At 46.5% G+C, this 13,416-nt stretch overlaps 1 protein-coding gene across 1 annotated transcript in view; it reads left to right on the forward strand.

Annotated features, from left to right (window-relative positions):
• copb1 (COPI coat complex subunit beta 1) overlaps nucleotides 1-9,630 on the forward strand; it is a 71,099-nt gene extending 61,469 nt beyond the window's left edge. The window contains exons 21-22 of the mRNA XM_072466427.1: nucleotides 8,978-9,133; nucleotides 9,300-9,630. Of these exons, the coding sequence (XP_072322528.1) occupies nucleotides 8,978-9,133; nucleotides 9,300-9,359 (216 nt within the window). The 3' untranslated portion in view covers nucleotides 9,360-9,630. The remainder of the gene's footprint in view (nucleotides 1-8,977; nucleotides 9,134-9,299) is intronic.
• Nucleotides 9,631-13,416: the final 3,786 nt, after the last annotated feature.

Here is a 13,416-nt window from a genome sequence, read left to right on the forward strand (position 1 = left end):
TGGGTGGTGTTCTATGTAAACCTGTGTATGAGGAGAAGGCTCTGAAGAGCACATCGTTGTAAAGAAACCAGATAATTGAATATATTTTATATGTGCTTTATTGTGCACTGCCACCTAGTGGAACTGTCACAGAGCTACCTTCGAGATCTAGTGAGTTTAACAACAAGAATAGAGGTAGGTAGAGTGGTGGAGTTTAAGGCAATGTTACATGAAAGGACTTTGCTTTTGTATTGGTAAATCATATTGTCCTGTCTGTTGATTGCACTGGCTGAATAAGTCATTATCTGATTTTGATAATACGACTTCAGGATTTATAATGATGTTTTGGGGTGGCACGGTAGCACAGTGGTTAACACTGTTGCTTCACAGCGCCAGGGACCCGGGTTCGATTCCCGACATGGGTCATTGTGCGGAGTCTGCACGTTCTCCCTGTGCCTGCTCCGGTTTCCACCCACAAGTCCTGAAAGATGTGCTTGTTAGGTCATTTGGACGTTCTGAATTCTACCTCGGTGTACCCGAACAGGTGCCGGAATGTGGCGACTAGGGGATTTTCACAGTGACTTCATTGCAGTGTTAATGCAAGCTCACTTGTGACACTAATAAAGATTATTATCGAAATAATTTATTGACTCAACCTTCTCTGAAAACCTTAATATCATATCCTTTATATGTTAAATTTCTGTTTTTTTAAAAACATGGAATACATAAAAATTGTAAGCAAACTATAATTGATTGAAGATGGGTGTAGGTGTTTAAGGGTTTTGCTGCATTAAAGACCTTGGGTATTACTCTGCTTTAGATAAAAGGGCCAAGAGGGAAGTGGACCTAGCAGCAAAATGGGAAGCATATCCAGGATCTCATTGGACCAGGAACCTTATGCTCCTAGTTGTGAGAGGAAAGAGCTGGATATTGTGGCACAGCAACATTGAGCTCAAAAAAATGTGACCAGACCTATTCCTTGATGGAAATGTTTTCACAAAAAAACTTCTGTCTAGGATCCAGGCTTCTGTTTCATGAGTTGCATTTGAATGAAATGAAATGAAATGAAAATGAAAATGAAAATCGCTTATTGTCACAAGTAGGCTTCAAATGAAGTTACTGTGAAAAGCCCCGAGTCGCCACATTCCGGCGCCTGTTCGGGGAGGCTGTTACGGGAATTGAACCGTGCTGCTGCCTGTCTTGGTCTGCTTTCAAAGCCAGCAATTTAGCCCTGTGCTAAACACCCCTGATGACCTGCCACAGGTTGGGAAGAGAGTTGGGGAAATCAGCAATGGATTGTGTACCTGGGCAGGTAAATATGGACTCTGCATGTCCTTGGGGACCAGACCCAACACCCATTCCTTCCCTTTGCCTCATATCAGGTGCCAAACTAAACAATTACAGGTGTATGTCTCAAGTACAGGTAGTGAGACTGATATGTCCAGCTCTCCTCCCTTTCTGCAGCTTTAAAAAATTATGCAAATGTACAGGCACAGTAAAAGCACTTCAGAGAACATCAAGCCTGAGAACAATGATGCTACTCAGGACAGTATTGCCCAGCTCAGTATTGCAAATTGATAACTACAAGTCCAGGTGAGTTGCGTTCGGAGAATGAACCAAACAGAAGTATGTGCAGCAATTTTACCTGACGTACATAGAAACATACATGGAAAAAAGCAGGAGGAGGCCATTCAGCCCTTCGAGTCTGCTTCGTCATTCATTATGATCATGGCTGATCATCAAGTTCAAACCCCGATCCCTCCTTTTCCCCGATATCTCTTCATCGCTTTAGACCCAAGAGCTACATCTAATGAAATTACACAATGTTTTCACCTCAACTACTTTTGTGGTCGTGAGTTCCCCAAATTCACCACTCTGGGTGAAGAAATTAATCCTCACCTCAGCCCTAAAAGGTTTACCCTTTATCCTCAAACTATGATGCCTGGTTCTGGACTCCCCCCACCATTGGGAACATTCTTTCTGAATCTACCCTGTCTAATCCTCTTAGAATTTTGGAATATGCTCACTCACTCAGTCTGTCCAAATCCCACTGAAGTATCTCTGCATCCTCCTCCCAGCTCACGCACCCAACTTTGTATCATCTGCAAATTTGGAAAGATTACATTTAGTTCCTTGGTCTAAATCATTAATATATAATGTGAGCATTTGGAGTCCGAGGTACTTCCCTGTGGTACTTCACTTGTCACTGCCTGTCAATTGGAAAAAGACCCATTTATTCCAAAATTTTGCTTCCTGTCTGCCAACCAGCTTTCTATCCATCTCAAGACACTACCCGCAATCCCATGCGCTTTAACTTTACATAGAAATCTGCTATGTGAGACCTTGTCGAAAGCCTCTTGAATAATAAGCCACATCCACCAGGTCTCCCTGATCAACTCTAGTAATTACATTTTCAAAGCATTCCAGTAGATTTGTCTCACATGATTTCTCTTTCTGAAATCCATGCTGACTTTGTGTGATTATACCACTGCTTTCCAATGCTGTGCTGTGAAATCCTTGATAGTGGACTCTAGCATCTTCCCTACTTTTGACGTTAGGCTCACTGATCTATAGTTCCCTGTTTTCTCTCTGCCTCCCTTTTTGAATAGTGGGGTTATATTAGCTACCCTCCAATCTGTAGGAACCATTCCAGAGTCCAAAGAATTTAGGAAACTGACCGCCAATGGATCCACTATTTCTAGGGCTACTTCCTAAAGTACTCTAGGATGAAGATTATCAGGGCCTTGAGATTTATCCACCTTCAATCCCATTAAGTTCCCTGAAACCATTTCTCTACAGGAAACAAATTGTACACTCTTTGCAGGCAAGACTTAAATTATTATAGATGTAGAGTATTCACATCTGAGACACGATATGATGAACTAAGGCAGTGTTTTTCAAACTTTTTTGCCTGGGACCCATTTTTGCCAACCGGTCATCCTTCACGACCCATGCCGTCCGACCTTCGCTACCCACCATTTTCTCTGATCTTTAATGTGAGAGGTGAGCCTCATGATCTCACTCCAATCAGGTTCACAGGGGGTGAGGGCTATGCGCATATTGGGTGCAGGATTCAGCCGGTTCATTTGTGCCATATTCATCTTTGTGAGGACAGAAAATCCAAACTCGCACATGTACATGGTTGTGAAAGGCAAAAGCAACAAAATGCTTGATTTAACTCCGCTCCGGATACTCCTCGGAGAAGCTACTCCAGAATTCTGACCGCCTCATTGACTTATGCCGTGTTTTTAATGTGCTGTCACAGCTGAGGTGGAGGAGTTCAGTTTCTTCATTTTGGAGTCAGCTGCAAGTTTTTAACAAATATATTTTGATTCTCCTTTTTCACATTTTCTCCCAACTTTGCACCCACCAACAATAAACAATAAGCAGTAACGAATAGAATGTCAATCCCCATATCAACAATTCCATCCTCCCACCAACCCCCAAACAGCTGCCCACATGTTAACATAAACAAATAACAAAAAGGAATCGGGAATCACCCATGGTCACCATTAACACTTACGGTCCCCCTCCACCCCCCCTAACTAATGTTCGATGTTATCCAATTCTTAAAAGTACATAATGAATAAAATCCATGAATTGTAGAACCCCTCCATCCTTCCCCTCAGTTCAAACTTAACCTTCTGAAGAATTCCCCCCTTCACGCCAGGGCACAGGGTGGAGAGGTTACTCTCCATCCCAACAGGATCCGCCATCAGGCGATCAACGAGGCAAAGGCTACAACATCTGCCTCCGCGCCCGTTTCCAACTCTGGCTGGTCCGACATCCCGAATATGGCCTCCTGAGGGCCCGGGTCCAGTTTCACGTGCACCACTTTAGAAATTACCCTAAAAACCTCCTTCCAGTAACCCTCCAGCTTTGGACAGGACCAAAACATATGATTGTGATTTGCGGCCCCCCCCCCCCCCCCCCCCCCCCGCAACATTCACACATCTTCTACCCACTCAAAGAATCTGCTTATCCTCGCCCTCGTGAGGTGTGCTCTATATACCACCTTCAGCTGTATCAGCCCCAACCTCTCGCACAAAGTGGAGGCATTCACTCTCCGAAGCACCTCACACCAGAACCCCTCCTCCATACATTCTCCCAACTCTTCCTCCCACTTTGCTTTCATCCCTTTCGGTGGTGCTTTCTCCTTTTCCAAAATAACCCTGTAAACCGCCGACACTACCCCTTCTCCAGTCTCTCTGTCGTCAGCACCTCCTCCAGCAATGCGGAGGCCGGCTCCAGCAGGAAGCTCTATCTCTTTCCTGGCAAAATCTTGAACCTGCCTGTATGTAAACACTTCCCCCTGCTCCAGCCCATACTTCGCTCCCAACTCCTTCAATCCTGCAAACCGACCCCCAAGAAACATTGTGTAATTTCATTAGATGTAGCTCTTGGGTCTAAAGCGATGAAGAGATATCGGGGAAAAGGAGGGATCGGGGTTTGAACTTGATGATCAGCCATGATCATAATGAATGACGGAGCAGACTCGAAGGGCTGAATGGCCTCCTCCTGCTTTTTTCTGTGCATGTATCTATGTACGTCAGGTAAAATTGCTGCACATACTTCTGTTTGGTTCATTCTTTTAGTGTCTTAATCCCCTTCTCTCATTTCCGAAAATTTCCGTCCCACTTCCCTGGCTCAAATCTGTGGTTCCCCCGAATCGGCATTTCCCTTTACCCTGCCCCCAACCCGAAGTGTTGGCGAAACTGCCTCCAAATTATCAAGGAAGCTATTATTTTTAAAAGATTTTTTTTTTTAAATTCTCCTTTTTCACATTTTCTCCCACATTTACACCCATCAACAATAAACAATAATCAGCAAGATATGTCAATCCCCATAATAACAACGATCCCATCCGCCCACCAACCCCCAAACCTCAGCCCACATGTTTACGTAAACAAATGACAAAAACAAATCCGGGATTACCCATAGTCACCCTTAATCTACACAGCCCCCCAACTAATGTTCGATGTTATCCAGTTCTTGAAAGTGCATAATAAATAGTGCCCATGACTTGTAGAACCCCTCCGAGCTTCCCCTCAGTTCGAACTTAACCTTCTCAAGGGTCAAGTATTCCAACAGGTCCCCCCGCCACGCCAGGGCACTGGGTGGAGAAGCTGCTCTCCATCACAGCAGGATCCGCCTTCGGGCGATCAACGAGGCGAAGGCTACGATATCTGCCTCCGCACCCGTTTCCAACCCTAGCTGGTCCGACACCCAGAATATGGCCTCCTGGGGACCCGGGTCCAGTTTCACATGCACCACCTTGGAAATCACCCTAAACACCTCCTTCCAGTACTCCCCTAGCTTTGGACAGGACCAAAACATATGAACGTGATTTGCGCGCCCCCCCCCCCAAACGCTCACACACATCCTCTACTACTTCAAAAAATCGGCTCATCCTCGCCCTCGTGAGGTGCGCTCTATATACCACCTTCAGCTGTATCAGCCCTAACCTCACGCACAAGGTGGAGGTGTTCACTGTCCGGAGCACCTCACACCAGAACCCCTCCACCATACCCTCTCCCAACTCTTCCTCCCACTTTGCTTTCATCCCTTTCGGTGGTGCTTTCTCCTCTTCCAAAATAGCCCCGTAAACCGCCGACACTACCCCTTTTCCAGTCCCCCTGTCGTCAGCACCTCCTCCAGCAATGCGGAGGCCGGCTCCAGCAGGAAGCTCTATCTCTTTCCTGGCAAAATCTTGAACCTGCCTGTATCTAAACACTTCCCCTGCTCCAGCCCATACTTCGCTCCCAACTCCTTCAATCCTGCAAACCGACCCCCAAGAAACATTGTGTAATTTCATTAGATGTAGCTCTTGGGTCTAAAGCGATGAAGAGATATCGGGGAAAAGGAAGGATCGGGGTTTGAACTTGATGATCAGCCATGATCATAATGAATGACGGAGCAGACTCGAAGGGCTGAATGGCCTCCTCCTGCTTTTTTCCATGTATGTATCTATGTACGTCAGGTAAAATTGCTGCACATACTTCTGTTTGGTTCATTCTTTTAGTGTCTTAATCCCCTTCTCTCATTTCTGAAAATTTCCGTCCCACTTCCCTGGCTCAAATCTGTGGTTTGAGCGCCTTTGATGGAGTCATCTGCAAGTTAACAATGATTCTGGGGTCTCAAACTCAAAGGGATCATTCAGCCACCTCTTCTCTCTCAAAGTCTTAAACTTCTCCTTTGGAAAGTAGCAACCAAAATTGTTAATTAGCTCAGCCAGATGCGACTGAATAAGGCTTGCCAGTCCATTTGCAGTTTCCTTACAAATGCTGTTTTCTTCGATGTGTCGTAGCAGTGTGGGGAACATGTAGTAATTTTGGCTTTGCACTCGCAATTGCCAAACTTTCAATGGCTCTTGGAAAGCTTAGATTTCTTCACAGTGCCGAAAGCAATCATCATCCTTCCCTTGCAATGTGATGTTCAATTGATTTGGAATTGAAAGGATGTCTGCAAGGTAAGACATAGTTAGCATCCAAGTTCCATCAGCAACCGAATCAGCCAGAGTGGACAAATTCTCGAGGAGGAAAGTGTGGATTTCGTACCTCAGTTTGTAAACTCTGAGCAGCACCCGATCGCTTGACAGCCAACGTACTTCTGTGTGGACCAATAAATGTGTGTGCTTGGCCCCCATATCGGAACACAGAGCCTCAAAAAGTATGGCATTGAGTGCGCTGCATTTAATGAAATTCACAACTTTCACAATTCCTTTTAACACTACTTCAAGCTCAGATAGAATTCCTTTCGATGCCAGTGCCTCACGGTGAATAAAACAATGATTCCAAACAATGTCCTGACCAGCTGTCTCCTTAATCCTTATTATAACTCGGCTGTTTTTCCAAGTCATGTTAGCTGCTCCATCGCTGTGATTCCTCTGCAACAAACCCAATCAAGCCCGCACTTTCCAACCACTAAACTATTCAATGCTTCAAAAATCTCTGTGCCAGTCGTGTGGGTTGATAAAGTCAGGGAGCACAGCAAATCCTCAACAAATTCATCATGCCAAACATACTGAACATAAACTAGCAAGGTTGCACAATATGAAATGTCTGTACTTTCATCCAATTTTATTGAGTACTCCTGTGCTGATTTTAAATGAAAAATAAGCTGGACGTCTAAATTCTCAGCAATATCACAAATTCGGCGAGCCACTGTGTTATCACTCCGTGGGATGCATTTCACTTTTTCAACAAACCCCTCATCTAGGACCCTAGGAACTATATCTAATGCCACAGGGAGAATTAATCAATGTGGGACATTTTCTCTTTAGTTACATGGTAATCTACCTTGTAAGAGGCTAATTGCATTTTGTCGTTCATTATAACATTTCTGCTGAGGACTTCAGCTGACGATTGAAGTCCTCGTTGCATCCTTTGGAAAAAAAATCAAGAGGTTTGTCCCAGAACTTAGTTCCATGCTTAGTCTTCAAATGCGTTTGAAGTTTTGAGGGTTTTAAACTTTCTTTTGCCAGTACGTCCCTGCATTTATCACACATGGGCTTCGCATCCTGATTTGCATTGGCACAATTAATAAATCCATATCTTAAAAAATCATCTTTATACTGCTTTGCGCCTGATTTCAGCTTCTTAATAGGCTGTTCACACCAGCACTGCTTTTTCCTGTTGTGGACCCTCCTGAACAGCTCACACCACCACTGCTTTGTCCTATTGTGGACTCTACTGAACAGCTCACATCACCACTGCTTTGTCCTGCTGTGGATTCTCCTGAGCCACTCTCTCCAGCAGGTTTAGTTGTGAGATCCTGGCCTGTTTGTGTCTCTGGCCCTCTCTTCCTTATTACAATACGATCCATTTTAAATTTTAGAGCCCTGTTGCTTGTTTGCTGCTGACAAAATGGAGGAATCTCAGTCGCGCCCAGAGCACGTGACGTCAGCGTTTGGGGCGCGTGACCCTCACTCTGCCATCTCTTCAGGCAGGAAGACTGAATAGAATTTTAAAAACAAAATCTCCTGGGTCAGCGCACTGACGTCAGGTGACGAGGAGGTGCTGTTCCTCTCTGGGCTCCGGGCATGTGCACTGATGATCGGGCACGTTTGCTCAGCAAGCCTGCATTCTGAAAGCCGGTTGTGGCCGGCATTTTTAAAAGCCGTTTACTGCGGCTGTTGCTCACAAATTTCCATGATCGGGAACGCTGCGATGGATGGCTCCGCACCCCTCCCGACACCCGCCTGCGACCCACGCCCGGGTTGCAATCCCCACTTTGAAAATTACTGAGTTAACTAACCCCTTCATTAAGAAACCGTTATTTACATTTGGAATGTACAGCAGTGCATTATTCTTGTGAGTCATCAATGTTATTTATTTGCTTTTGTATATGAGGCAATCACATTCTCATTGAGGAATGATCTCTGCTTCATATTTAGCCTTGAGAATCTACTGAGGATAAGATGGGTTGCTTCTTTACTCAAACTGAATCACAGTTTCTAAAGGATTTCTTTAATTCTGAGTAATTAATGAGTACTTGGGCGTCATGGTGGCGCAGTGGTTAGCACTGCTGCCTCACGGCGCCGAGGTCCTAGGTTCGATTCCGGCTCTGGGTCACTGCTGTCCGTGTGGAGTTTGTACATTCTCCCTGTGTCTGCGTGGGTCTCACCCCCACCACCCAATAGATGTGCAGGGTAGATGGATTGGCCACATTAAATTGCCCTTTAATTGGAAAAAAAAATTGGACACTCTTAAATTTAAAAAAAAAAAAAAAATTCTGTGAATACAATATTTTTGGGGAACCTTTGTTTGCAAATTTTTGACAGTTTAGGATCTCAACTTTTCCTTCATCTGACATTAACTTCTCCATTTCTTGCACCTTTGGCATGCCTCATAGCATCACATTTGTGTTTCAGAAAATTTTTTTGTTCAGGGATTTTTCCTGTATTCGTTTGTTTTCAGATTCTTGAAGGCAAGTAAATAAATCAGTCTTGGGTTATGCACAACTTGACAACTTCATGTGAGTTTTTCTTGTATTTCAGGCTCTTTCTGGTTATTGTGGTTTTATGGCTGCCAATCTCTATGCTCGTTCCATATTTGGAGAAGATGCACTTGCAAATGTCAGCATAGAAAAACCAGTTCACCTTGGGCCTGATGCTCCCGTGACTGGTCACATACGCATTAGGGCAAAGAGTCAGGTAAGTGGTGACTACATTATCCACAATAGGTAACTGTAATAGTTTTTGTCAGAAGACGCTTGTTTTTATAAGCACTGAATCTTAAACTGCATTTGTGTTTAAAATATAAACACAGCAATTGCCTTGAATGACATCTCCCCTTTACTATGTTTCTGTTATCTTACAGGGAATGGCTCTCAGTTTGGGTGACAAGATCAACCTGTCCCAGAAGAAAGTGAAAGCATAGTGGCTTTTTCAAATATCCATCTTGGCTTAAAGTAATATTAGTTTAATTCAGCAATATCCTATGTTTACTTATAAACAAAAGATCATAAATGTTGAGTATGTTGAAGAGAGCTTGTGATTTTGTTGAGCTTTCCATGAAATCAAGCTTCTGTTATACATTTCAAAAGACTATAGAACTCTTTCCTTTTGTCTTTATCTTGCTCCAGAGATTCAGAAGTCCCTTGTTTTACACTAAAGTTTATCAATTATAATAAAGATACAAAATTCTGAAAGTGTTCTGTGTTTATCTTGTCATGTCTGTGTATTGATAATTGGGATTGAGCGAAGTTTGCATATGCAGTTTAATTTTAAATGAAATGCAAATAAATGTGATTTGTGGAATTTTAATTGAAATACAAATAATTGTGATTTCTGGAATTATATGGTTACCATAATGGCTGTTAAAGGAAGGTGTTCATACCCAAATTACCTGTGGAAATTAATGTCTTGATAATATAGGAAAATGCTTTTTCCAGAAGAACAAAAGAACTTAAGAAATAGGAGCAGGAGTAGTCCATTCAGCCCCACGGGCCTGCTCCACCTCACAATACGGTCATGGATGATCTGATTGCGGCCCCACTCTACTTGCCTGCCTACCCACACACTGGCTCCTTTGGAGGTCCAAAATATGTCGAACTCGGCTTCAAATATTTTCAATTTCCCAGCACCACTGCTCTCTGTGGGAGCAGATTCCAAAATAACAACCCTCAGAAGAAATTCCTCCTCACCTTCACCTCAAATTGGAGACTCCTTATTTTGAAACTGTGTCCCCGAATTTTAGATTCCCCCATGAAGGAAAGCATCCTCTCAGCATATACCCTGTCAGGCACCCCCACAGAATCACATCACCTGTTATTTTTCTAAACTCCAAGGATCAACCTTCCCTACAAGATGACAACTTCATCCCAGGAATCAACCGAGTAAACCTTCTCTGAACTGCTTTGTATGCAGGAATATTCATCCTTTGAGAAGGAGGTGAGGACTTCCGGTGGCGTGGGCGAGCAGGGTGGCCGCAATAAAAAGAGCTCCCGCCGGTGGCCGCGATTCGCGGAGATTTCGGGGAAATCCCCGAGTCTTCATGCGCCCCCCGACTATCGTCGGCCTTTGGGGCCGCCACGAGCAGCCAGCGGGGCCGGTTTAAAAACCGGCGAAGATCCCCCGCGCGGGTGTCAGGCGGCGGGGGCTGAGGCGCCGGGCCCGGCAGGTCGTAGCAGCGGGGGCGGAGCTACGAGGAGGCCGAGGCGGCAGGCCCGAGGCCAGGGCACCATGTAGGGAGGGTGCTCCACGTCGGATGGCTCCCACCTAGGAAGAAGAAAGAAGGTTGAAGCCTGGTCCCAGGGGAATGCAGAGGAGAAAGAAAAAAGATTTAAGGAAGTTTGGTAAAAGTTTTTTTTTTCCAAAAAAGAATGTCAGATTGATGAAGGGCAGGAGGGTGAAGGGGGAGAGAGGAGAAAGGAAAGAAGATAAAATACAATAAGCCGCTAAAGGATGCGAAAAGCAGCGTTGAAGAAAGGAGGAAACGCGGGTTCGCCGCCGAAGGAGAAGACGAGCAAAAGTGTTGACAGGATGGCGGAAGCCAAACTGCAAGTCGGGGCCGCACTACTTACGGTGGAGAAGATGACCGAGGTGATGGTGGTGGAACTGGAACAACGTTTGGTGAGGCACATGGAGGTCCTGAGGAAAGAGATGGCGGTCGTGTTGAGGTCATTGTTGGAGGAGGCAATCGCCCGATGAGGGTGGAGGTGGCAAAGGTATCGGCCGAGGTGAGAGGGCAGGGCGAGAAGATGAAGGAGGTGGAGGAGGCCGTGGCACGACACAGCGACCAGGTCACCTCGATGGGGGATGAGCTGCGGAGGTTGGTGGAGGTTAACAGAGGACTCCGAGCAAAGCTGGAAGACTTGGAAAACCGCTCAAGGCGGCACAATGTGAGAATTGTGGGCTTGCCCGAAGGGGCAGAGGGCCCAAGGCCCACGCAATACTTTGCTAAGAAGTTGGCGGAGCTGATGGGGGAGGGTGAGAGCCCCACCCTGTACGAGCTAGACCGAGCTCATCGGTCATTAAGGCCGAAGCCCAAAGTCAGCGAGCCGCCAAGGGCAGTAATTATCTGCTTCCATAAGTTTTGCATGAAGGAGAAAGTATTAAGCTGGGCGAAGCAGGAGCGTGAGGTGCTGTGGGATGGTACTGCTGTTCGGATCTACCAGGACTGGACGGTGGAGTTGGCAAAAAGACGAGCGGCGTTTGGTCGAGTGAAGGCGGCTTTGTACAAGAAGGGGTGCGATTTGGTGTGGTGCACCCGGCGATGTTGAGAGTAACATATAACGGCAAAGACTTTTATTTTGAGACAGCAGAGGCGGCTGAGACGTTCGTGAAGGCTTGGGACAGACGTGAAGAGCGGAACTGGAAGAGAGGCTGTGGACTGTGTTTGAGCGGCTGGAAAATGTACAAATGTTACAACTTTCTTTTTACTGATTTGTATTGAAATCTACTTCTCTTCGCATTGTTACAGAGTTCAAGTTAATGGCGTTCTGTGTTGCGACGGTTAAATGTTATGTTAGTGAATTGTAGGGGTTGGATTGTTGGGTTTGTTTTAGTGTTTCTTTCTCTGGGACTGGGCGGAAGGGGGCGAGAGGTCTTGGCGGGGGGTGCCACCCGCGCTAGCTAACTAAAGTCAGTTAGTGAACGGTGGTGAGGTGAGAGGAGAACTGCGGACGTTGGAGCCTGGATAGCAGGCTTCAATGGGCCTACGCGGCGAGCAAGAGGAGGTGGAGGGATGGATGTTGGGGGATGTTCTTGTAGGGGGGGTTCTTGGGTGGGGGGGGAAGGGGTTCGATGTTAACAATGGACAGGGGCGGGTCAGGCTTATGGGGCAGGGCCCGGGCGTATGGTGATGGTGGATAAGAAAGGTTGGGGGGGGGGGGGGGGGGGGGGGGGGGAGTGTGAGAGACCCCCAGTAAGGATAATCACATGGAACGTGAGAGGGCTAGGAGGGCCGGTCAAAAGGTCAATGGTGCTTGCACATTTTAAAAGTTTGAAAGCCGATGTAGCAATGCTTGCAGGAGACTCACTTGAGGGTGAAGGACCAGGTGAGACTTAAAAAGGGCTGGGTTAGCCAAATGTTTCACTCCGGATTTGATGGAAGGGCTCGAGGAGTAGCGGTGCTGGTCAGCAAAAGGGTACGCTTCCAGATGGAGAACGTGGTGGCGGGGGGTAGATATGTGATTGTGACAGGGGCACTGGAGGGGAGATTAGTGGCGCTGTTAAGTGTATACGGTCCCAATTGGGACGATGTGGGATTCGCGAAGAAGGTGTTTGGGGCTATTCCCGACTTGGACACGCATGAGCTGATTGTGGGGGGGACTGAAACTTGGTGCAGGAGCCAAGGTTGGACAGATCACGGCCGCGCTCGCTGGTCCCATCAGGGGGGGCGAAGGCGCTGGCTGGGCTAATGGTGGAAATGGGAGGGGTGGACCCTTGGAGGTTCCTGCACCCAAGGGAACAGGAGTATTCGTTTTTCTCAGCGGTCCATAAGGTATACTCGCGGATCGACTTTTTTGTGGTGGGGAAGGCTTTGCTGGCTGGAGTCAAGGGGTCGGAATACTCTGCAATTGCAGTGTCAGATCACGCTCCACATTGGGTGGATATGGTGCTGGAGAAGGGGGCAGCGCAGAGACCGGGATGGAAACTGGCTGTGGGGCTTTTGGGGAACCAAGTGTTCTGTGAGAAAATTGAAAAGGTAATTAAGGAATATGTAAGTTTCAATAGTACGGGTGAGGTGTCGAAGGCAGTCGTCTGGGAGGCTCAAAAGGCGGTGGTGAGAGGTGAGGTAATTTCGTTTTAAGGCCAGGGTGGATAAAGAGGAGAGGTTGGAGCGGCAGAGGGTAATAGATGAGATGTTGGAGGTAGACAGGAGGTATGCAGAGGATGGGGACCTGGCAAAGCTGGAAAAGAGGAATGAACTACAGGCGAGCTTCGACCGACTGTCCACCAGGAAGACGGTGCGCCAACTGAGACGAGCAAGG

Source organism: Scyliorhinus torazame, chromosome 10 (assembly GCF_047496885.1).
Source record: "Scyliorhinus torazame isolate Kashiwa2021f chromosome 10, sScyTor2.1, whole genome shotgun sequence".
Lineage (NCBI taxonomy): Eukaryota > Metazoa > Chordata > Chondrichthyes > Carcharhiniformes > Scyliorhinidae > Scyliorhinus > Scyliorhinus torazame.